The 26,335-nt window shown below is 35.9% G+C and overlaps 1 protein-coding gene across 1 annotated transcript in view; it reads left to right on the forward strand.

Moving 5' to 3' along the window:
• Window positions 1–5,610: 5,610 nt before the first annotated feature.
• The window catches only part of LOC143304586 (omega-amidase NIT2-like), a 62,888-nt gene continuing 42,163 nt past the window's right edge, over window positions 5,611–26,335 (forward strand). Inside the window, exons 1-2 of the mRNA XM_076627074.1 lie at window positions 5,611–5,905; window positions 23,220–23,404. Of these exons, the coding sequence (XP_076483189.1) occupies window positions 5,611–5,905; window positions 23,220–23,404 (480 nt within the window). The remainder of the gene's footprint in view (window positions 5,906–23,219; window positions 23,405–26,335) is intronic.

The following is a 26,335-nucleotide window of genomic DNA, read 5'->3' on the forward strand; positions in this document are numbered from 1 at the left end:
AAATAATAATAATAATGAATAATCTTGAAATTGATGATATTATAAAATATATGATTCTAACAATTTTATTATTTGATTTAATATTAATTATTCTAGTTAAAATAATTGTTGAAAATTCTATTGATAATCATTTAATGTAAATTCTTGATGAATTTAATATAATAAAAAATAAAATAATTACTGATAAATAAGAGAATATATATATTTTATTATAAAAAATAAATAATTTTTTTTTGAAAAAATTAAATATTGTATATAAAAATAAAATTTATATAGAAAAATTTCTATTAGTTTTTAACTTATTATATAAATAGTAATAGTATAATTTAATTATATACATAAATATTTTATCAAAATATAACTTTTATCAGACATATTACTTATATTTTTATATTTTATATAAAAATTTTTTGAATTTATCGATAGGGTATGAACCTATAAGCTTAATTTAGCTTATTATATAGTTTATAAATTTAATTTTTAAAATATAATTGAATTCATTAAATTGTAATTTAATAGTAATTTTAGAATTATATAGTTAATTTATAGGAATAAAAATTATTGAATTATTTATAAAAAGTTAGATATATTTTAAGAATTACTATTAAATGCAATTTAATTATTATATTTTTTTTATTAACTAATACCCAAATTGTTAATAATTAATTGATAAATTTAATATTATATATATAATATTATTATTAATAATAAATTTAAATTTTAATTAAATATATATATACATAAATAAGTAACAGCGGTCAGTTTGTGAAAAGTGCTCGTTAACAAATCTTAAATTACAACGAAACGAAATTGTTCAACACCTTAAAATTGAAAATTACCGAACTAAGTAGGAAAGAGGCCACAATGTTTGTAGAACCTCGATAAGTGTTCGCCGAGACAGTTTCGACATCTGGACTACGTCGGACAGTTTACGACGGATATCCGTCACATAAAAGGGGTAGAAAATAACGTAGCCGATACTCTATCTCGCATCCAAGCGATCGGAAAACCAATAGATCACCATACGCTAGCTGCAGCGCAAGAAAAGGATAGCGAGCTACGCAAAATTATCAACGCTGGCTCGAGCGCGTTGCAGCTGAGAAAAGTACGATTTCCCGATCACAACGTCGAGTTATACTGCGATATTAAAACCGAGACCGTGCGACCGTACGTACCGGAACCGTTACGCCGCACCGTATTCCAAGCGCTACATGGACTTTCCCACCCGGGGATGCGAGCTACGCGAAAATTGGTAGCGACGCGCTTCGTCTGGCCGTCGGTAAATAAAGATTGCCGAACGTGGACACGACAATGCATACCGTGTCAGCGCAACAAAGTCACCAGACACGTATCCTCGCCCGTCGGAACGTTCGGAACGCTAGCGGGCCGGTTCGAGCATATACACGTAGATATCATCACAATGCAATATTCGCAAGGATACCGTTATTGCCTTACGTGTATCGATCGTTTTTCGCGTTGGCCTGAAGCCATACCTATCGCCGATATGGAAGCGTCAACCGTGGCTTCGGCCCTCCTTTCTACCTGGATATCTCGTTTCGGCGTACCCTTGAAAATTACGACTGATCAAGGACGTCAATTCGAATCGCGTTTATTCGAGGAATTATGCCGGTTGCTCGGCGTCAAACATTTGCGTACAACGGCCTACCATCCAGCGTCTAACGGGATGGTAGAACGCCTACACAGACAATTAAAGGCGGCGATCAAATGCCACGACACGAGCAACTGGGTCGGAATTCTCCCGATCGTCTTATTAGGTATAAGAACCGCGATAAAGGAGGACCTAAACGCAACGGCGGCCGAAATGATTTACGGCACCGGCATACGTCTGCCGGCGGAATTCTTTTTGCCAACTAGTCAACGGGCCAACTTGGAATACGCGCGAAAATTTTTGCAAAAATTTCCTAAAGGAATTATAATCTATGAGATAAATGAAATAAAAATACAAAAACCAACTGATATTAAAAGAAGAATGATTATTTTACAAGATAATATGAAACTGTGTAAGGGATTACATATGTAACATATTGTCCCGATGTACACATATCTGCGAAGCGACTTACTACCCTGTATATTCCAGAAACTTCTTAGTTTGCCCCAGCCTTAGCAATTTGAAACTATTTTATTAAAATTAAGAATTTTCCACATTAGATCGAACGCACTTCTAATAGGTACCAAACAGTATATATATATAGCAAGATTTCACATATCTCTAAATTATTCACAGAAAATTAATACGGCACATAAATTAGACTTCGGATTGTAAATATTAAGAATAAATAACCGATACAGTCTCACAAAAATAGAAGGATAAAGATAGAGATAAGAGATCAAAAACAACAGTTATTTTTCAAATTTGTATGAAAAGCCCTTAAGAAAATAAGTTCCTCCTTAAATTGAAAACAGTTATATGTATAGAAATCAAACTTGCGATAAAAGTAAAAAAGATAGAAAATAAGAAAATTGTATTTGTTTTTATGACTCACTTTTACATGTAGTATATGCTATTTTAGCACAGAACAAATTTTTAGGTTAAAATTATTCATACAAAGCTAGTACGTAGTTGAATATTTTTTCATTTTATAAACATTCGTGTAAAATATTTACCTCACTAAACTAATCGTTCTTTATAGAAATTTCAGAAATCAACCTTCTAATAATCAAATTGTGTTCTTCACTCATCAGATATTACCAATTAATGCTTGGTAGGCAAAAGAATTGTTTCAGTAAATGTCTATACAATGTGTATCACGTATCCGAAAGGCGACTCAACTCAGACGATAACTGATTCCGCGACACTGTGAATCTAACGACAACAGACTAATGCTGTATAAATACAAATGACACTGTTATTTTGCGGCATGCTTGTAAAGTCTAGACGTGATTCTATTGTTAGCTTTTCATGATTGTACTACAAATTTTAGACTGATTAAATAAATATCTAATAACGGTTTTAACGCGTTGACTGTCACGCGTGTTTTCAAAGAAATCTCTGTCAGGCCACGCGTACAGCAGTACCGAGCGTTTTCTGCTAGGTGCTCCCCATCGATGTTTTAGTAATACGAGTCGCTCAAGTGGTGATCTCAAGAATGATCTTTCGTTTCATTTGTTCGCAACATTAAAACCACTATCTATCGTTGAATATAATGAAGGAAAGTGTGGTATAGATTATTCCGACCAAATGGTTTCTTATGCCACCACAATTAGAAAAGGAATCAAATGGTACAGAAAACTTGGCATTCAATTCCTTCTGAGAATTTCTGTTGTAAACGCTTTGACGGTTTAGAAAATTGCAACAAGGAAAAATATAAATATTAGAATATTTAGACAATTATTAGGTGCAAAATTATTAAGGTTGTCTGAAAATACAAAAAATCCTTGTCTTCGACGGAGTCAGCATAATATCGCCATTCGCAAAAATGATTCCGGAAGAAGCATTAGACGCGCATGCAAACTATCTATGTTATGCAAATAAAAGACGTCGAGTGGACCGAACAATGGCACAAAAGAATTTGAGGAAAACAACAACTTATTGACCAAATTGTCCCGACCAACCTCAGCTACGTATAGAATGCTTTAAGGTTTTACATTCTAAATAATTTTTTAATGAACCATTTTCGTATTTCTATTTTATAACAATTCAACAGTTTTATTATTATGGAATATCTTTTCAAATACCTACGAAGATCCTTCGCAAGTAGTCAAATAAGCGACACCCGAATATGGGTTACGCGGCCTGGTCAGAAACTTTGCTGACACCCGAATACAGGTGTCGTGGCAGTCAACGTGTTAATACTTAAAAATAATGATTATTATACTACGAATTTTTATATGGATAATAATATAATAAAATTTGTAAAATATGTATATGTCGGTCCAACCATCGCAGCTGTTACGACCGTTCGCGTAGAGACGCGATCGCGAGGGAAAAGTGTGAGCGGGAGACGTAAATTTTTGCTACGATTATGATAATCGACGCCGCGAATTAGTCGTTCCCCTGTTTCGGTTAAGATAACAGAGGTGGTTAAATGAATGTAACACTGTATAGTAAGTTACATATCACCGTTTATTCTAACAACTTGTAAAGAAGACAGTTACGCTGATGCGTATGTATAAGATGAGTGAGTGACTGATCTACGGGTGTATTCCCGGTCAAGGATGTTGACTGTTCGAAGGATGGAAAATCAGTGCTGTTCGGAGACGATGCTGTGGCGGAGGAAAGCTAAGGATCGGTGTGTCTAGCGCACGGGACCATCGGATTTGTTGGTGACGATTTTGGCTAAGAGAGTGAGGGAAATAGGCTTCGTTGTTAATTGGTTAAACGAAGGTTGGTGGACTAGGAAGGGTCTTAGCCGCCCTCGATAGAAAGTTGCTAGTGGGAAGCATCGTACGTGAGAAAAACTAACTTTCCCGTGTCAAGCCGTAGTATACAATACTCTTAAAAGTAGCGATTTAGAAAAAAGATATTTGTTGGGTCTGAAGGGCCTTAGCTAGAAAATTCCTTAGATTTACGATGGGTCCTTAAGACTATTGAGGGTACGCAGCAAGGATGAGCGGACATCTGGTTTCTGTCTGGCCCGCGGTGTATGGCCTGGTCTAGGTAGAGAGTCGCTCGACGTAACAGCCTCAAACGAAAAATTTTTATTATATATTTCCGACTTCTTTTTTCATAATGTACATGATAGTTTTGGAGAAATATTAAATATTAAAAATTGCAAAAATTTTAAACGGTACAACCCGAAGAGACGAATCGTGTGTATTCATTTGTTGTACGAATCGGATAATTTGGAATAATTTCCTGTCTTATTTATGATAAGTCTTGGTGTTTGGAACAGGAACCGGGAAACCGTTCTATTTGCCGATCGGCAATCTCCAGACAGTTGTTGGTCTTTTACAGACAGTTCTTTAAACTAGCAAAGAGCGTCGGCCGTTAATTTTTTAAACTTCCGCGTCTGGCTTTAACTTTCTATATAACAATCCTTTAAACGGTTTAAACGTTTGCGTATTCCGAAAAATTTAGAGGAATCAACGAAAAAGGAGCACGCAGGGGCATAAATCGGCGAGCCGTGCTCGGTTCGCGTCATTGCAAAGTATTCGGTCATTGCCGAATCATCTGATATCTGCGGTTGAACAACTAGAAAAGTTCTAAATGCCTATTTGCCTTCACTCCTTGTAATCCTTGACTAGATTTCATAGACGCGCTCGGTATATCTGATTATAATCATTTCTCGTGTATTGTTTCATTATTGAATTTTGTTTTAAATAAATTTTGATTATGAAATTGCGACGTCGTGAGTGGCGAGATCATTTCTCGCCAGTTTTAACTCTCCGTTTAGCGTATCGTCGGAGCTCTGACGTGTCCGTCCACGAAAAAATTTCTAACATGTACTATAAAAAACATGCATTCTTTGAATAGAAAATAGTATAGTACCTGATTACTGTTTCCGAACGAGTGGCCTTTTTGCGCATGTAACACAAACACCAGACGATTGGTCCAAACACCTAGAGACAGCGCAGAGGTATTTGAACGCATCTCCCAGCAAAAGTACGAATGTTACTCCGTTCCAGCTGTTGTTTGGAACGCGGATGAGAATGCGGGATGATCCGCAGATCAGGCAGCTGATCGAAGACGAGTGGGTCGCGATGTTCCAGGAGAAGCGAGATCAGTTGCGCGTATCAGCAAAGAAACGGATCGAGGAGATTCAAGCTGAAAACAGGCGGACGTTTAACCAGAGACGTAATGAGGCGACAACATACAAGACGGGAGAACTAGTGGCAATCGAGAGGACGCAGGGCGGTTCTGAGCTAAAGCTGCAGTCGAAGTTCCTTGGGCCGTACCGCGTGGTGAAAGTTTTGGGGAATGACCGTTACATGGCACAAAGAGAAGGCGAACACGAAGGGCCGCGAACGACCTCCATGGCGGCTGATCACATGAAATGGTGGGACGCTGTTGTAACCTCAATGCACATCAGAGACCAGGCCACACACCGCGGGCAGGATGGCGCCCAGATGTCTGCACATCCTTGGCGCGTGCCCTCAGTAGTCCTAAGTACCCACCAAGGGTCTTGGAATTTTCATAGTTAAGGTCCTTCAGGCCAAGCGAGTATCTCTTGTCTTAGATTTCCTTTTACGTTTATTGTTTACTACGGGTTAACAGGGAAAGTAGGTTTTCCTCGCGTCTGCTATGTTGCGTTAGCAACTTTTTCACGAGGGCAGCTAAAACCCTTCCTGGTCCACCAACCGTCTTATTATCCAATCGGAGACGGTGTCTACTGCCCTCACTTCCTTAACCAAAATTGTCATCAACGAATCCGATAGTCCTGTGTCCTTAGACACACTCACCCCTAGCCTTTCTCAGACATAGTATCGCCAGAAAAACTCACTTATTCTGTATCCTTAGAATAGTCAATATATCTATACCGGTCTCTATCCTTATAACAATCGCGTACTTAACGTATTGTTGTAACTAAATCTTACATAACGTGGTTGGAGTGAGTTGTGATTTATGTTAATTCAGTGTGTGTTACATTGTGATTGCTGAATTAATAATAAAGTTTAATTAAAACAAAGTTAATAGTTGTGTTACGACTCAGCTATTTTATTTTCACCAATCAACCCCAAAAATTACGTGACACTGTCGTAGTCAACGACGCGAGTGAAACTAGCGAAGATGAGCACATCTGAGGGCAGATGTGATTGCCAGTACGGCAGAGTGTAGTATCGTGGACGAAGGGTCTAGCGAGAGGAGGGGGGGGGGCGTGCGAATTATAAACAAGCGGTTGCTGAGCATGTGCGTGGTGCGGCTAAAACAAAAGATATAAGGTTAAGACAAAAGACAGGGGGTTGCTAAGGGACGATAAACGAATTAACAGCAATATGAATTGAGAGGCCAGAGAGTGCGGGTTGCGTTGTTGAGATAGTGTTGTTAGCGTTGTGAAGAGAGAGTTGAATCTGTGTTGACGAGAGTTGTTAATTAATTATCTAGTTGTCTTAATTATAATACGTTTTTGCGATTAGTTCATGTTAAATAATCATTGTTTTCTGTTTAATTAACATCTGTTTAATCAATTTATTATTAATAAACTAATTATAATAGTTTACGATACTACAATATATTTAAATCAATGACTTTATGTACATCTGTATCAAAAAACTGTATCAAAATCATTCACGTATATAGTGAAATCATTGACGTTGATGTTTGTATTAAAAATCATCTTATATAGACATATAAAGTGATTCAGATAATATGGGAAGTACGGAGGCCAATTCACCACACTAGAACGAGGAGAAAGGTCTATATAAACATTTACCCAATATAACCGCAGTTTCGAATGACAGCTTATTTTGTGTTGTAGCATGTAATTTTTCACAGAAATGCGACGGAATTAGTGGTTGGTTTAGCGCTTTTTTACGTTGTTTGAGTATCATGTAAACATTGTGTTATGTTAACGTACAAGCTACATTCACTGAATCAGAGTCTGTATGGGAAACGATTTTCGAATCGCCGTTTGCTTGAGAGGAAAATGTTACAAATAATAAACGAGCGTTTTCGAAATACCCGTTCTTAGAGGAAGCTTACAACAAAAGGAAATGCGCGTGTCGGTAAAAGTGTTAGACAAGAACGAGGTTAAGAAGTACGAGGGGGGGGGGAGAACAAGAGGAAAGTAAAAAGTGATATGCAGCTTGGTAGAGGTTCAGAAGAAAAGTCTGAGGAAATTGTGAAAGGAAAATGTCTGACATAAAATGTGATGATTAAGAAAAGAGTGGGGCATGAAACATGTTATATAAAATATATCTTATATGTTCTATTTTGGTTCATATATATGTCGGAGATAAAAGAACATCGGTGCATACCCTTTGGAACTTCAGGAGAAATCCCTTAACACCGTAATCTAGATTCTATCATAGGCATAATTAAACAATTGTCGTCTTTTAATCCGATTGTATTTGTTCGAGATTTGTAATAATGAGCTTGGGCTCGAGGCGACAGCCAGTCGCCGAACGTAGCTGCGATCACGGGATGAACGCTTTGTCTAACAAAGATATGGAGTAATTCTATAGCTCTCCTTAAAAGAAATATTTGTGGCGGCACGCGACAGTAAACATTCCAACGGTTTCTGTCCCCTGGCTCGCCACACGCAGACCCTATTCTTCGAGTAAGATGATTGCCAGATGTCGATGCGTCTCCGCAGTACATGTTCAGCTAGCCTGAGGAGCCGCTATAAATCTTAGGATTTAGTTAACTAAAGTCCTTCAAACAAACAGTCTTTGTCCCAGCTACGGGAAGATAGGAGAGACCTATTTTTCAACGAACGGCGTCTCCAACTAGCAACATTCCCTCGAGGGCGGCTAGCATCTTTTTCTAACCACCAATATGGAAATTGACCAATTAGCAGCAACGTCAATTTCCCTTACTTTCTGAACGAAGGCTATCCTCGACGAATCCGATGATCTCGTGTCCTTAGACACACCCCATCATAGTTTTTCTCTGTGGCATCATCGGGACGGAAATTCATTCTTTCTTGCGATCTCATCGACGAAAAGAGTAACCCCATACGACCAGTGAATATTACGCGTTTTATTAACAAAGAGTCCGACTTAGATTTTGTGAGCCCGTACATCTACTATCCCGTTGACCGCGGATTCGTTATTGCACTTAGGATCATTGTCATTAGTTTCTCGAGTATCTAATTACCACGGTTACTTGTCCGATTCTATAATAATCGCAGTTGCACTAGTCAATGTCTTCCCTATTGCACAACGACAATGTGTAATCCAAATGAAGATTCGTTTCACGCCCCTAACCCTAATTCTAATGTAAACCCGACATTTATAATGTAAAAAATGTATATGTAATACAAAAAGAATGCAGAATATAGGTACTAATGTTTAATCTGATTTTCTGTAATTTTGACAGTTTTGTAATCTTTTATTTTTATATTTTTATATTTTCTATATCTTTGTGCTCTTGTATTTTTCATACAATTCTATATTCAAGTAACAGTATAAAAAGGATACGAAAAGTATGGAATGGCAATGCATGTAACGGTACGTGAATGTTACGCGTGCGCAAGATAACCAGGAGAGGTTGTATAGGAATCAAGAGGTCGTTGGACAAAGAGAACGTTTTTTAGCATTACCTTATGTTTAAGACATTCATATATTCTGCAGATATTAGTTCCTATCAGTATACCCACGTCGTTATTAACAAGATGTTTATGTATTTCCATTATCTTTGTTTTAAAATTCACTGTTATTTTGGGAATTTGTTAAAAAATCTCTTAATCCTTTTAGGAGATGTATCACTCTAAACTGAGATCTAAACTCATATCACAGGCTTTTTTTATTTTATAGATTAGATTCACAATTTGTCCAGTTTGGACATTTGGTAGAATTTTTTAACTGTTAGATTATTATGTGGGTAGCTACCCCCAGTGGGATACCATCTTCGTGTTTGTTTGGTTGTGTCCTTTGTGAGGTCTGCTGGGTATTTCCCTTTCAGCCTTCTATCCATGTTTGAGGTGTTGATCGTTTCCGCAGCTAGCCAGTTTGGCTGTGTTCCTATTCTTTCTTTGTATTTTTCTGCGTGTCTGCTAATTTTCTCTTTGACCATTGGTATTCCCAGGTCCTTCCGTATGCCTTCGCTTCTAACGTACCATGGGGCGTTTACTATTGTTTTAAGAATTTTAGCTTGTACTGTCTCTATTTTGTTTATATGGCTCATTGCCGCTGCCCCCCATAGTGGTATTCCGTACGTCCAGATAGGTTTTATGATCGTTTTGTATATTTTTAATTTATTTTCTATGCTTAATTTGGATTTTCGACTTGTTAGCCAATGCATTTGTCTCCTAGTTGTCTGTATTTTGTCTATTATTGATTTAGTATGCTGTTTCTATGTGAGTTGTGTTTCTAGGTGGTCTAGTCCTAGGTATTTGACTTGCCTTGTTTGCGGTATGTGCGTGCCGTTCGGTAGGATGTTTGATGGTGTCTGTTTTCGCAGTGTGAGTGTAATATGGTTGCATTTATCGGGGTTTGCTTTTATTTGTTTATCTTGCAGCCACTTTTCTATTTTTGTGATATGTTCTTGTAGTAATTTGACTGCTGTTTCTGGGTTAGTGTGCCTGACTAGTACAGCTGTGTCGTCCGTGAGTGTCAGTATTTTGCTATTGGTAGTTGTTGGTATGTTTTGTGTATAGTATTGATCCTAAGACGCTTCCTCGCGGAACCCCTGCCTTTATGTCTTTAACTTCAGAGTATGTGTCCTTGATTTTTATTACGAAGGTTCTGCTGCTTAAGTAAGATTTTATTAATTGGTATATTTGCTCCGGAAATTGTTTCCTGATTGTTTGTAGTAGGCTTTCGTGGTGTATTTTGTCAAATGCTTTATCTATGTCCATAGAGAGGGCTGTACAGTATTGTTTGTTTTCTAATGCTAGTATTATTTCTTTAATGAGCCTGTGCATTTGCTCTATAGTGGAGTGTATGTTTCTGAATCGAAATTGGTGATCTGGTATTAATTTTTCCTTCTATATTATTGGTTTTATGCGGTTGCATATTATTTCCTCTAGTATTTTGGAAAACACAGGAAGTAGTGATATTGGTCTGTAAGATGCAGTTTGGTGTGGTTCTTTGCCTGGTTTAGGTAACATTATGTCCTGTGCTAGTTTCCACAGTTTAGGAAAGTATTGGATTCTTAGTATTGCATTGAATATTATTGTCATTAGTGTTATCGCTTTTGGCGAAAGGTTTTTCAAGATTTTACCATTTATTAGGTCGATTCGTGGTGCTTTATTGTTTTTTGTTTTCTCGATTATGTTTCTAATTTCTTGTGCTGTTGTTTTAGGTATGGTATAGTGGTTGTCAGTTGAGGTACTAGTGGTAAACGCATCCTCGTCCGTATGACATTTGGGGTTGCTGTTGTTGATATTATGTGGTATAAATGTGTTTCAAAGGTGGTTGGAAAATTCTTCAGCTTGCTCTTCGTTGCTTCTTGCCCATGTGTTGTCTGCCGTCCTGATTGCTGGGACTAGTTTTATTGGTTTCTTTTTTTTCGTGGCTTTCCATAGGGAGTAGTTGGAGTTCTCGTGAGCAGAGAGTGACTCTATGAATTTTGTGAATTCGTTATTGTTGTGCACTTTTATTTTGTTTTTTATTTCCTTTGCAAGTTTGTTTAGGTGTTTTTTGTTTTCTCGTGTTCTATGTTTTTGCCATTTTGCTTTCGCTTTTCTTTTTTCTCTAATTTTTTCAAGTATGTCTGATGGAATTATTTTTGTTTGTCTGTTGGTTGGTTCAGGTATAGTGGTTGTCCATGATGCTTCTAGGATAGTTTCTGTCAATGGTGTTACTGCCTGTTCGACGTGTTCGGGTGTTTCCAATGGGATGCTGCAACTGGTTTTGCTCTCGATTATTTCTTTAAAAATTTGCCATTTGGTTGTTCTGTTGCATAGTGTCCCTGGATTGCTATAAAGTATTAATTTGTTTCTGTAAGCAATTGGGCTGTATGCAATGAGGCTGGGTGTTATTTTTAGTTTATTTGCGTTTAGTCCCTTTGTAACTGCAAAATCGAGTAGGCCAGGTATTTTGCTCAGGTCTGTCGGCCAGTATGTCTTCCTGTGGATAATATATTGAGATTGTTGTTAATGTATTTTTCCAGGGTTCTACCTCGAGGTGTGGTAATTCTTGATCCCCATAGCGTGTGGTTTGCATTGTAGTCTCCCGTTGCGATATACTTGTCACCTAAGTGTTGAAAGTACTCTTCCCACGTTTGTGATGTCATTTTGTGTCGCGGTGGTACATATACTGCTGACAACTGTAAATGGTTGCTGCTAGTTTGTACAGTAACGGTGGTTGCTTGTATATATTCCTTACTAGCTTGGCTGTGTTAGTGGTGTTTAATGTCGTTTCTTATTATTACTGCGGTCCCTCCGTGTGATTTTCCTGAGGGATGCTTGGTATCATATATTATGTAGTACGGTATTTTTATGTAACTTTTTATAGTGAAGTGTGTTTCCGATACGAGTAGTATGTCGATATTATTATTATACAGGAATGTTTTAGTTTCTAGGGCCCTTTGTTATAGTCCGTTAGAGTTCCATGCTGCTATTTCAAGCATGTCCATTTTTATTTTTTACTTAGCAAGTTTGTGAGTAGTTGTAACATGACTGTTGTTTGTTGTACTTGTTGCCTTAGTATTGTGTTTTTCTCACGTACCATTTTTCTTAATATCTCTGTACCTTTAATGGATTGTTTGAGCATTTCTTTGATTTCTGTATCGTCTTCGGTGTTGTTGCTTTGATTCTGTTTGTTTGTGGGCGTTGTTTGTCTAATGTTTTGGGTTACTTGCGCGTAGCTGCGGTTTCCTTGGGGATCGGTGTTTCCGTTTATAGCTTTTGGTTCATTTTGTGCTTTCAATGTTGCTTAATTATCCGTTATACTTTGTTGTGGTTGGTAGTTGTTGATTGATCTATTGCCAAGTGGTGGAAACTGTTTACGTTGTGATTGTTTTCTGATTTCGCATCCTTTATAGCTGGCTGGGTGGTTTCCATTACAGTTGTAACATTTTACTTCATTTATTTTCCCTACGTATGGACAGTGTGTTGTTAAATGCTTCGTATCGTATCTTGTCATATTGTTTATTGCTCTTGTTTGGTGACCAATTTTTGCTAATTCGTCACTTAATTTTTTTTGTGTTAGTTTTTGAATGTAGTCCTCTTATAACTATTTCGTAGCTCCTTTCCGTTTTCAGCTGATATGTGTGGTACACAGCGTTTTTTCTTTTAATTCTTTTATCACTTTCCTATAATTTTCTGGGGTGTTTATTTGAATTTTTACTTGTTCTAATTTTGTTTGTTTTATTGTGTAGTTTTCCTTCCCAACTATATCGTTTAGTCGATCAATAAGCGGGTCTATTATCTGGGCGTCGACAAATATTGGTGGTGGTTTTGTAGTTTGCGTTGATTTAGTTGTGTTTTTGGTTGTTGGGTCGTCTATTTCTTCCGTAAGTGAGCTGAAGGAGTTTCTTAATGGTAATTCTTGCAGCCATCGCTGCTTTTCTGTATCTGAATTTCCTGTTATTTTTCGTTTCTTGTTATAACTTGCCACCTTCCAGCTTTCATCCTGTTGGGTTAATTCGTTATTGGTAATATTCTCTTCATTGTTTGGTATTGTTTCCATATCAACTTCGTTTGTAGCTGAGCATTCCTGTTCTTCGTTTATTGGTTGGCTTGGTTTTGATATGTTTGTTGTTTTATTTATGTAGTATTGTTCGTCTTTGTTAATTATTTTTATCGGTGGGATGTGCTTTTTCATTTTAGTTTTGCTTGTAGTCTTCTTAGTAGAAGACACGAGTTTCCACCATTTAGCTATGGGCGTTGCCGTTCGTAACTTTCTCTTCCCCACTTGCCGCACTTTTTCTGAAGCACTGTTTTACACGTCCGTTTGGCTCGGTTGCTCTGGCAGAACTCGATTTACAACATTGAGAACATTTATATCGAAAATTCTTTCTCGCATGAAGCTTCTGTATTAATACAAAAGGCACGAATTAAGATATATGATTGTTCACAAGTATTAGAGCACTTGCTGATCTTATAGATTTTATAGAAAATGTGATACATGATTGACCAAGATTATTAAGAAAATGAAGTTTACATCCGTATGAGATTAACGATCCGAAATACACACTTTGTGAAAATTCGTGACAGTTTGAGGAAAAGTAATGAATTAACGATTATGTGACAGCAATTAAAATCCATCGATCTAAGGTCTTTATTAAATTAAATAGTTCAAAATCGTTTACATATTAGGTGATCCCATAAGTTTTTGTGTATATATTTATACACTTTTGTGTATATATTTCATGTGTCGATTTCTAAACATACGGCCATACGGGACCAATGCACTTGAGCTTAGCTGATCGAGAACAGGCTAGAGTAGATCTTCGTGGGCATAAGATCGTAATATAGTGAACACAGTGCCTTCTAACAGTAAAAAATCACGAGTGAAATGCGTATCCATTTTCGACATCTCATGTTATATGAATTTCGGAAAGAAAGTTCGGTAATAATTGCCAGGAAAAACATATGTGCTGTTTACGGAGAAAATACGCTTTCATCTCGCACCTGTAGGAAGTGGTTCCAACGTTTTAGAGCTGGGAATTTCTGTTTAGAAGAGGAGGTACGCTCCGGGCGTCCTCCTCAGACAGACGGAGATAAAATTCGGGATCTTGTTGAAAAATCACCAAGTTTGACAGTTCAAGAGATGTCAAATGTCCTGAAAATACCTAAGACAACGATTCATAGGTGTTTAAAAGAAATGGGGATGGTGTCAAAGTTGAACGTTTGGGTGCCCCATGAACTTACGGAACGGAACCGTCTTGAACGAACGACAGCGTGCATGTCATTAATTGCACGTAATAAACGTGAACCATTCCTTAAACGCCCCTGGTAACTGGTGATGAAAAGTGGATACTTTTCGAAAACCCTGAACGGAAACGTAGTCGATCCCAACGAAATCAGCCACCTGAACGCTGTGCAAAACCAGGGTTACATCCACGTAAAGTTCTTTTGTGTGTATGGTGGGATTATAAAGGAATACTCTATTTTGAACTTTTATCTAGTGGTAATACCATTAATTCAGACAAATATTGCGCTCAGTTAGAAAAATTAAGGGAAGCACTAGCTGAAAAACGGCCAGGTTTAGTGAATAGGAACAACGTTATCTTCCATCACGACAATGCTAAACCGCATGTCGCGAAAAGCGTTACAAAAAAATTGTCTGAATTTAATTGAAAAATTTTACCACATCCCCCATATTCCCCAGACATTGCCTCATCTGATTACCACCTGTTCAGAGCATTACAACACTTTTTAGTAGCTAAAAAATTTGAAAATATTGACACTCTCAAAAATAGCATAGAAAATTATTTTAAAGAAAAACAAGAGAACTTTTATCGAGACGGAACCTACCAGAAAAATGGGAAGAAGTTGTACAACGAGAGGGGGATTACATTTTTTCATGAAACTGAAAGGTATGTAAACGATCTTAACATATATAACCTCTCGAAAAACGGCACGAACTTATGGGATGACCTAATAATTAAACAACTATAAATATATCAAAAGATTATAATAAAAGAATGTAATAGAATATCTAATGTCCGTACTTGTAAATACAACGAAAAACGTAACGTGTAGATTGCAGATGTTTATGAATGTAAAATTTGCGAAAAGCATATGAAAGTTATACACATAAAATATACAAATATTGATATATGCACGAAAACTATGCGTATATGCACAAAGATATGTACAATTTATGAGTAATATGTCTAATATTGATTTATTAACGTTATGTGAATTGATACAAAAGGATATTTAACAATTTCGTTTTAAATAAAAATCTATTTATGACGACGCGCCAAAATTCGCATTACGATAAATTACGATAAATTATAAATTGCTTTTCCGTATCTGCAGCACTCGAATTGTACAAGTAATGTGTGCGTTTGAGGGCCCGACCTTTTGGTCGACCGCGCCATACCTGCAGTAAAAACGCATACTGGCTTCGCATTTAGACGTTCGCGTTCGACTTGGGAATGGCGCGCATAGATGGTCGGCGCGCTACTTGCCCTCTCCTTGCGGATCATTGGACAAGTTAAACCTACCCTTTCGGGCGGCAGCTCGCTTAGCTGGCGCCACGCGATACCTGCCACCATATAGCTCGGTCCCAGCAGATTGGCTCTCCAGCCGATTATTCCTGCTCGGCAACCATTTTGTAGGCTTACCGCTTGCACCGACGGTCACAGGTTTCCTCTCCAGCTCGCACGCTTCGTGCTTTTTTCTGCGCCCCGGTTCTTCGTTACTGTTGTTTTCTTGGTTCTATCTTGTTTATTGTTCTATCTTCGATCCAGTGTTCTGTTTGTTGTATCCGTTTATTTCTTCGTTGCGATTCTTTATTTGGTTGTTGTTGTTGTCTCTATAAACTTGAAATATAAATGCAATTTCCTTTTAAATACAGTAACAATTACAATTTTAAATACAGTTATTCAATTTCGATAACATTGTATTAGTAAGATATCGAAGCTAGCAACTTTTCGTTGAAGTTTATTTTATATTTCTTAAATTATTCGGGTAAAGATAACTCCACACTGACGGCCTATTGTCCACAGACAGATGTCGTAGTAATCGGCGGACAATGTCTGTCAGTGAAACTTAAGGCGCGCACGGGCAGACTACAGGCGTCTGTAGACATTGCCTGCCGACAACACATGCCAAAACATGTATATAAACTGCCTGCAAGCAACGTCGCTTGTCCACTAGAAGTTTGCCGGGTATCACTGCGTATCGATGAGTCGAAGATGCCTTGGAGATGCAACACACGGATCGTTTAAATCTACCTGTAATCCAATCAAGCTAGCCTAAAAAAAAGACAAATTCAACATTAAATTGTATCGGACATTTTGCTACAACGCTCAACTGATAGAAATCATGCTCAGGAACAAATATATGTCTTTGCTAACTTTCTAAATATATGTAGACGACGTTTTAAATTGCTAGTAGTTGAAACAAACAATATGATATATTTTTGAGTGATCTATAAGGATTTACAGGCCCACTGGGAAATCTTATTAGTGTTCTCTTGCACTATGTATTAAAGCGCATCAACACCGATAGAAGCACTGTACACGCGATATCGTCGCGTCGTGTTTCCTGAAAATCGCCGATAAGTCGCTCGAAACTTTACTGGAAACATTTCTCCATGTTCTACTGACAATCACATAGCATGTGTCATTGCTGGAATTTGATAAATTTGGTTGAGAACACGAAAGAATTTTCCGTTTACAGTAAAGCAAGGGACTATCGAGTTGGAACAATTCGTGTTTGAAAATAGCGTTCTATGCTAAAATAGCGGTGGAAATTATACTACATGTAAAAGTGAGTCATAAAAACAAATACAATTTTCTTATTTTCTATCTTTTTTACTTTTATCGCAAGTTTGATTTCTATACATATAACTGTTTTCAATTTAAGGAGGAACTTATTTTCTTAAGGGCTTTTCATACAAATTTGAAAAATAACTGTTGTTTTTGATCCCTTATCTCTATCTTTATCCTTCTATTTTTGTGAGACTGTATCGGTTATTTATTCTTAATATTTACAATCCGAAGTCTAATTTATGTGCCGTATTAATTTTCTGTGAATAATTTAGAGATATGTGAAATCTTGCTATATATATATATATATATATATATATATATATATATATATATATATATATATATACTGTTTGGTACCTATTAGAAGTGCGTTCGATCTAATGTGGAAAATTCTTAATTTTAATAAAATAGTCTCAAATTGCTAAGGCTGGGGCAAACTAAGAAGTTTCTGGAATATACAGGGTAATAAGTCGCCTCGCAGATATGTGTACATCGGGACAATATGTTACATATGTAATCCCTTACACAGTTTCATATTATCTTGTAAAATAATCATTCTTCTTTTAATATCAGTTGGTTTTTGTATTTTTATTTCATTTATCTCATAGGTTATAATTCCTTTAGGAAATTTTTGCAAAAATTTTCGCTGGAAATTTTCAGAAAACCTTATTCCTGAACAAAATTTGTTCTGTACTACGAACTGTCGCATTTAAATAAGAAAAATTCTATTTATTTAATTTTGTTATTAAGCTTCTTCATATCCAACTTCAAATTATCTGTAGCTTGTTTATAATTAATTAAGTTTGAAATGTTTGTTTGTTAGTTATTACAAAAGGGTCATAGCTAAGTTTTTGAGTTGTGCTCAGGTTATTATAACTTCAGTTATTATGCTCTGAGCGTCATGTTGTTTCTTAATAAAATTCTTTAGTCTCAATAATCAATTTTCTCTGTTCATAAAGATGGTGGTTGTTTATTTTAAGAATTTTGTTCTTAATTCCAAATATTGCGGACATTCTTTTATTATGCATTAGTTGGTATCCAATCTTCTTGGATAGGACGTATTGCATATTCCATTTTTATTTGTTTTATATTTTATCCTGTTTCCTAGACACACTGCACAATCACGTTTGTCTCTCTGCTAATCTAACTTGTACTATTATTCTTTTAGTTATTAACAATAATTTCATATCTAAGCAACTCACTTCAATTATGTTTTCTGAGTCGTTAGTATATTTATATACTTCACCGTTGATAATCCTATAGATTATTCTATTCTCTCCGTTTATTGCGACCCAAGGCTTACTGTAGGCCCTGTTCCTAACCGTCGCAAACAGATCGTCTTACATGACCGTCGAGATATACACAAAGTAGCGATAAACGCATAGTTGTCGTCAAGCAGCGAGTTCCAGAAACATCTATTCGCCTTCGGTGCGTTATTTTATCCGCATAAAGAAAGAAGCTGGTATACGTGATCATAGGCGCGAACGGTGGCGTGATCCGAGCGTAATGGGGGTCGTCTTCCAGAGAAGACAACGAAAAGGATCGAAGAGTAATCGGTCCCTTCTGAAGAGTCAAACGTTATAAATTGCTTAGTCTAACGAATTCATTGAGAGATATCGCAATGTCGGGTTGAATTCCTATAACATATCAACTGTATTTATCGCTAAATAATTTGTGACGTTCTTATTATTACATTCATTATTTTTAAATATACAAGCTATATTAACCTGTTAATACAGTGTTAAATTCATTGAACCACCCCTATTATCGTAACAGAAATCAGGGGATCGATCAGTTCGTGGCGTCGGTTATCTAATTGCAACGGGAATTTACTACTCCCGTTGACGTGCTTTCTCGCGATCGCGTCTCTCCGCGAATGCTCGAATAAACACGGATTGCTTTTTAACTAAACGTATTCATACCCTGTTTTCTCAAAATCGAAAGCTTAAAACATCCGTTCTTACTGATGTTATTTCAATTATATTTGTCGGATCACGATTCGAATTTTGGGCGCGCGACGACTCTTCATGTGGACTAGCCATCGTTTCACAAAGCCGAGATTTTATTTACACGTATATACAGGTCTATCACTAAGCTTAACAAATAATAAGTACAACTAATAATAAGTCTAACAAACACTAAGCCTAATGAATAATACGATCTACGAATAATTAAATTAAATAATACTATTAGCAATGTTTGAGTTCAAACGAATCCACGGTCACCGGGATAACTCCTTACTAAGCGAAACTAACTTAGACGCAAATGCGATCGTCGAAAATGCTCGATGTATCACTCTCCAAGGCAATCGCAAGAATGCCAGCCTCGTGGAGATTTTTCTCCCTGTACAATTGCATTTTGTTTTCTATACCCGTTTGGAAGCATCGAGAAGGTTCCAAACGCCGTTGCTAGGCACACTCGTTGGGAGCATCGAGAAAGTTCCAAACGCCGTTGCTAGGCAGTTTCTGCCTGGAGTTTTGATTACTAATACAATGTATGTCCCATTGCATCGGCACCTCCGAGGCAACATCACACGTGGCTAGGCCCGCTCTCGAGGCCGCATGCCGCCACAACCACATTTCTCGGAAAACACATACAACCACTCCAAACCTCCGTTAGATAAAACATCCATCCCGTGACCGTGGCTACGTTCAGCGACCGATTGTCACCTCGAACCCAATCTCGCTTATTACAAATCTTAAGCAATTACAACTATAATAAAATCTAGGCTAAGGTACTAGAGGATGTTCCCAAAATTTCCAAGGAAAGGCTTCGGCTTTCCTTTCATCTCCGACATATTTATATCGCGTTATTTCAATTATCTAATATATTTTTTACTTTTTTCATGTAAAATCATCATTTTACCAATTGTATCATAATTATTAGGAAGCTCTGTTAGAATTTAATCTTGGAATTAAGATTAATAATCTGTGGAAGACACAATGTTTGTGTTGAAGCAATATAATGTGATATTTATTAAACAATTATTACAGGAATTATAAGTGTGTGTGTTCTGGAATGTAGACAGTTGGCTAGTTATTCACAGACTGACTGGCTTAGTGACCCATGGCCCTTGAAAAGGTTTTGAACCTCACTCTCTATGCAGTAATGAGTGTGACCTGTGTGGGTGTCTGTGTGGCGTCACATGTGCCACAGAACCTTCTAGTAGCTTCTCGACGTGCCCATCGGGAATGTTCCATCCATATTCCTACGCTTCTTCCGCCGAATTCTCGAAAGAGCATGCACGTGCTAGCCGCCGTGGTACATCTCACGAACGCACGCTAATGAGGATATCGCTGAACAACGAAGGAAAGAATCCGTTCGATCAATCACCTCATCTGTATGCGATTAATATCGTTGTATTCCAACAAACTCTGAACAATAACTTAAACACGAAACTGTAATTTGTGTCTTTATAATTTGCAACGTTGTTAAAATTTTGTATCTCCCTTTGCAAATGCAAATAATTTAAATGAAAAAATACATGGTTTTTAAATCGTTTCTCTTATATTCGTAATAATAATTTCGTTCTACAGTGAATGCATTTATTATTCAACGACGTGATTTTCGGTTGTTTATTGGAAAGTTATAATGCTGCTGATCTATAGAATTAGTACTGACTGTTATAGTAATATGCACAGCGAGTCATTTGTAATAAATTGTAATTACTTGTAATGTATATCGATTGTAATTACTTGTAAACCACTCAATTCATAAATGCATACATATGTGGCGGCACTCGACAGCACAAATACGACAACTCGACACTAACTAATACCAGACAACGGCAGCGCAGTGGTTAGCGCCTCAAGTTACGAACGTTCGGGATCTGGGTTCTTAAATCCCGGCGACCGTAGTCCGATTTTTCTTCCACGATTCTTAAATGAAAAGAAAATACAGCAGTACCCTAGCAGCGACATCTACAGCCAGCGGTAGATTTTTCTTCATCGCCCGCGATGCTCGCCGCCGCGAGCTATCTCTCTAGTAAGGAGAACCATAGCACTATCTTCTAGGGCATCGTCAAAGGCACGCGGACTACTTCACTGGTCGTAACTGTTTTATTCTTGTCTGACATATCGTTAGCGCGCCCGGAATCACGATCATTGAAATCTCATTAGCTCGATCACGTAGGGGTCACTTACACCTCACATATTTCAAATAAAATCTGCATAATTCTGAAGGAAACACAACTACATTTGGGTTATCTTGTTTTCACAGAAACCTGAGAATTGCTCAGAGTATTTTAATAAAATATTCAACTACTTTAAAACGCAAAAAATAGTTTATTGTATGGAATATATAGAGTGGTTCGCGCAATTGTTTCGGCATAATTGGAAAATTCGAAATGTGTAGCTTTAAAAATATTGCAGAGGAAAAATCGGATTCGTCGAGGACAACCTTCGTTCAGAAAGTAAGGGAAATTGGCATTGCTGCTAATTGGTCAATTTGTATATCGGTGGTTAGAAAAGGATGCTAGCCGCTCTCGAGAGAAAGTCTCTAGTGGGAGACGTCGTTCGTTAAAAAATAGGCGTTTCGACCGTTCGCGGAGAGACGCGATCGCGAGATAGCACGTCAACGAGAGTTGTAAGTTCCCGTTACGATTAAATAATCGACGCCACGAACTGATCGATCCCCTTATTTCGATTATGATAATAAGGGTAGTTCAATGAAATTCCACAGAATTAACACAAAGAAATTAATGTTTATTTCAACAACTTATTAACTAGAAAGATATAAAAGGAACAAAAAAATGTAACTGCGTTTTGATTGATAAGTAATGCGCGACGTATCAGATGTGTTGACGGTTTGACTTCTCGAAAAGTTCTGAACGCCTTTCGATTTTTTTTCGTTTTTTCTGGAAGGCGACCCCCACTACGTTCGGATCACGCCACATTCTTTTACGCGAGGTAAAATACGGGCCACGAGTCGACGTTTCTGGAAGTCGCCCTGCTTAATGAACCATGCGGTTGCCACTACAATGTTTGTTTGCCGGGCACATGCGACGATCCGTCTGCGACATTATAGTGCCGCGATCGATAGTTAAGAATATGACCTATGGTAAGCCGCATGGCGTAACATTCTCCCCCCGTTGAGAGGGTACCGATCAAACTAGCGAGGTGTGTTTGAAGTTCCCACCTTATTTCGTCTCGGTGGCTAGTTGTTCGGGTTTCTCGAGATCGGGTTGAATTGGCAGTGGGACAAGCCTTTTGACGCCCCGATCCAAAATGCTATTTGCCGTCTGAACTGTAGCTGTCCGGATGACACCATCGGCGCCTGGATGAACCTTGATAACTCGACCCAGAGGCCAATGCATGGAGGGAACGTTGTCCTCTCTGAGGATGACGATTGTGCCCTTTTGGATGCTGTGTCCACCCTTGCTCCATTTATTGCGGTTGGTTAGCTCGTTCAAATACTCCTTATGCTAGCGGTTCCAAAAATGTTGTTTAAGCTGTTGGATATGCTGCCATTTGGAGAGTCGGTTCGATGGAATGTCTCTGAAATCTCGATCACGTAAGCACATTAATGAATCGCCAATGAGGAAATGTCCGGGAGTGAGGGCTAGGAGATCATTTGGATCGGTGGAGATAGGAGTTAGCGGGCGGGAATTGAGGACTGCTTCTATTTCTATGATAAGAGTATTACGGTGTTAAGCTCATATGTTTCTGTTTCTCCACTCGCGCTGCGCCATAATATCCTTTGATATTTCCGATCCTCTGGTCGTACGAGAAATTGCCGATACATTTTCTCGATGTCGCCAGTGAGTACGTACTGATGAGCGCGGAATCTAATTAATATACAAAATAAATTGTGAATTGATTCGAGAATATAGGATTTCCCCATTTTCATGATTATCGTGATTTTTGTATAAATATATTTTTTAACATACTAATAATTAGGTACTTATAAATTAGTATTATCAATTATTTTGCATTTATAATTCCGCCTCTAGTATAAGTGTTAATTGAAAACTAACTTTATGTTTCAAAAAGTACTAGCAAAGTCGTTGAGTAACAAGCCACTGATGCTAACACAAATAGCATTGTCGTAATTAAATATTTCTAAATATTCATTTTTCATTTTGAACCTGTAGAAACAATTTATTATATATACTATTAGCTAAGTAATTGCATATTTAATTAAGTCGAAATATAAAACTTAGTTATTTTAATAATTTAAAAAATAAAAAACTGACAAACATTTCAATTTAATTTATGGTTGGAACAAAAGACAGTTATTTTTCATTAATTGAAATATTGCAATGCAGAGTACTTTCCAAAATACGCCGAGAGTATTCCTGATGGTGAAACGAGCGTTGCTTCATCGAACGCAGCTAAAGAAAACAACATCTATGTAGTTGGTGGTACGATGCCTGAAATAGAGGGCGATAAATTGTACAATACCTGTACTATTTGGGGTCCCGATGGAACTTTGATAGCAAAACACCGGAAGGTAAGTAATATATTCCTTTATGGCTTTGAATTTGAAAATATTGGGGTGAAGAAAGTGACTCTATCTAGGAATAATTTAGGAATATACATATGTACATACGTATACTATAACCAATTCTATAATTTACGGTTTATAAAATACGTTATGATACGGGAAACGCCCATTTTTGTTGTAATGTGTTTGTTGTTGTATAAATTTTTCACATACGAAAATACTTATTTTTTCTCCTTTTTAAACATTATTAAATGATAAGATCTTTTAATAAAAGAAAGTGATAAAAACGCTGTCAGTTATTAAATAAAAAATAATTAAAGTTTAGGAGTTGGTAACTTTGATATTAATTTACATAAGTTGCAGCAATAGAATTAGCGATTACATTTTTATGTTATTAGGTACATCTATTCGTGTTAAGGAAATTCGAGGATTTGGGAATACAAATAATTGACTATATTTCCCACACAACAGTTATACATCTATATTACGCTCTGAAGAACGTCTTGCACGCACGCTTGTCTCCAACCGACTATCCTAGATTCTTCTAACATCTGGCAACAGTCTTTTGTCTCAACTAAGACCTTGACGCCCTCTGACCCTTACACACACACTCTCATGTACTGTGTAAATGTACCACTTCCCTAACAATTTTTATGATTAGATTTAAATTATTAATATTTGTATTTTTAGTAATATTAATTAGTTCTTTTATTTAATTATATAGAATTAGATATATAAATTTAAATAATAAATGTTTAATTAATCGTTTTTATTATTTAATATTAATGTTTTTAATATCAATAATTTTTTAAATTTTGAGACCTAATATATTAACTTTATTATTAGGATGAGATGGTCTGGGTTTAATTTCTTATTGTTTAATTATTTATTATCAAAAATTTTTATCATTTAATTCAGGAATAATTATAGTAATTTTAAATCGTGTAGGAGATTCTAGTTTATTAATAATTATTTCTTTTTTAGTAATTTTTGGTACATGAAATTTAATTTTATATGAAATAGATTTATTAATTTTATTAATGTTCTTTTTAATAGTATTTACAAAAAGTGCACAATTAATATTTATGATGTGATTACCAGCTGCAATAATTATTCCTACTTCTGTGTCTTCATTAGTTCATTCATCAACTTTAGTTACTGCTGGAATTTATTTATTAATCAATTATGAGATAATAATTGATTTTAAATATAAAAGATTTATTTTAATAATTTCAAGAATAACAATATTAGTTTCAGGAGTTATAGCTAATTTTGAAATAGATTTTAAAAAGATTATTGCTTTATCAACATTAAGTCAATTAGGTCTTATAGTAAGAATTTATCCTTTAGGAATAACAGATTTAACATTTTTACATTTATTTATTCATGCATTTTTTAAATCTATAAAATTTATGTGTGTTGGAAGATTTATTCATTATATAAATGGTATTCAGAATTTTCGTTTTTATTCTGGTATATTTTATTTATATCCAATAAAAGGATTATTAATAATATTTTCATTATTAATATTATGTGGATTTCCGTTTTTAGTAGGATTTTATTCTAAAGATTTAATTGTTGAATATTATTTTTTAAATATGAAAAGAATTTTTAGTACAATAAATTTAATTTTTGGAACAATTTTTACAGTATCATATTCTTTTCGTACAATATTTATAATAATGGGAAATAATTATATAATAAATTTAATTTATTTAAATGAAGATTGTATTATAGCTGGAATTATATCAGTAATTTTAATAATTATATCAATTTTAAGAAAATTTATTTTTAATTTTTTCTTTTATCAATTAAATATTAATTTAATTCATAGTTATAAATATCTTGTATTTAAGATAATATTATTAGGATTAATATTTTTAGTATTAATATTAAATATTTATTTGAAAAAAATTAATATTTATCAAAAGATTTTTTATAATAGAATTTTTTTATAAGTTTATAATGAGTTATTTAACAAATAAAATAATTTATTATGAATTTGATTTTGAAAAATGTTTAGTTGAAACATTTACAGGAAAGATTATAGGATATGTTTGTGATTTATTAGAAATACATTTTAGATTAAAAATTTCTTATTTATTATTAATATATATTTATTTATTAATATTAATAATAATAATTTGATTATAAATATATTTATAATTAATTATTTAATTATTATTACTAATTTATATTTAAATTAAATAAAGAGAAAGATGAACTTGTTTAATTTAAATAGCTTATACATTTAGAGCATAATATTGAAAATATTAGGGAAATTTAAAAAATTTTGAATATTAAAAAAAAAATATTTAAAAATATTAATACGTATGTCGGATTAGCACTGGGAGTAGGGTTGTGGGCGTCAAATGAATCTTCACGGGAATTAACCATTGGTAAGGTACACGCAGGTGTAGTTTATTACAATAATAGAGTTATTACAGTTTTGACAATAGATCACGACAATTGGCACTCGCGAAACTAGTGACGATGATCTCAGGCCCGATAACGAATCCGCGGCCAACGGGATCACAAAAGAACGTGTCGGAGATGAAAGGAAAACCGGAGCCTTCCCTTTGCAATTTTGAGGAAGCCTTCTAATGCTTTAGCCTAGATTTTATCATAACTGTAATTAAGCAATTGTCATTTGTAATTGTTTGACATTTGTGAAAGCGAAAGTGGGTTCGAGGTGACAACTGGTCGCCGAACGTAGCCACGGTCACGGGATAAACGTTTTGCCTGACGAAGGTGTGGATCGGTTGTATTGTTCTCCCTAGAAATCACATAGAATTGTACTTTGGAGATGCTGATATAATGGGACACACGTTGTATTAGGAATCAATCTCCAGACAGAAACTGCCTAGTATCGGCGTTTGGATCTTTCTCGATGTTTCCAAAGAGTATACAACAAACTTTTGACAGAAATTGCCTAGC

This window comes from Bombus vancouverensis, unplaced genomic scaffold (genome assembly GCF_051014615.1).
Source record: "Bombus vancouverensis nearcticus unplaced genomic scaffold, iyBomVanc1_principal scaffold0041, whole genome shotgun sequence".
In the NCBI taxonomy this organism is placed as follows: Eukaryota; Metazoa; Arthropoda; class Insecta; order Hymenoptera; family Apidae; genus Bombus; species Bombus vancouverensis.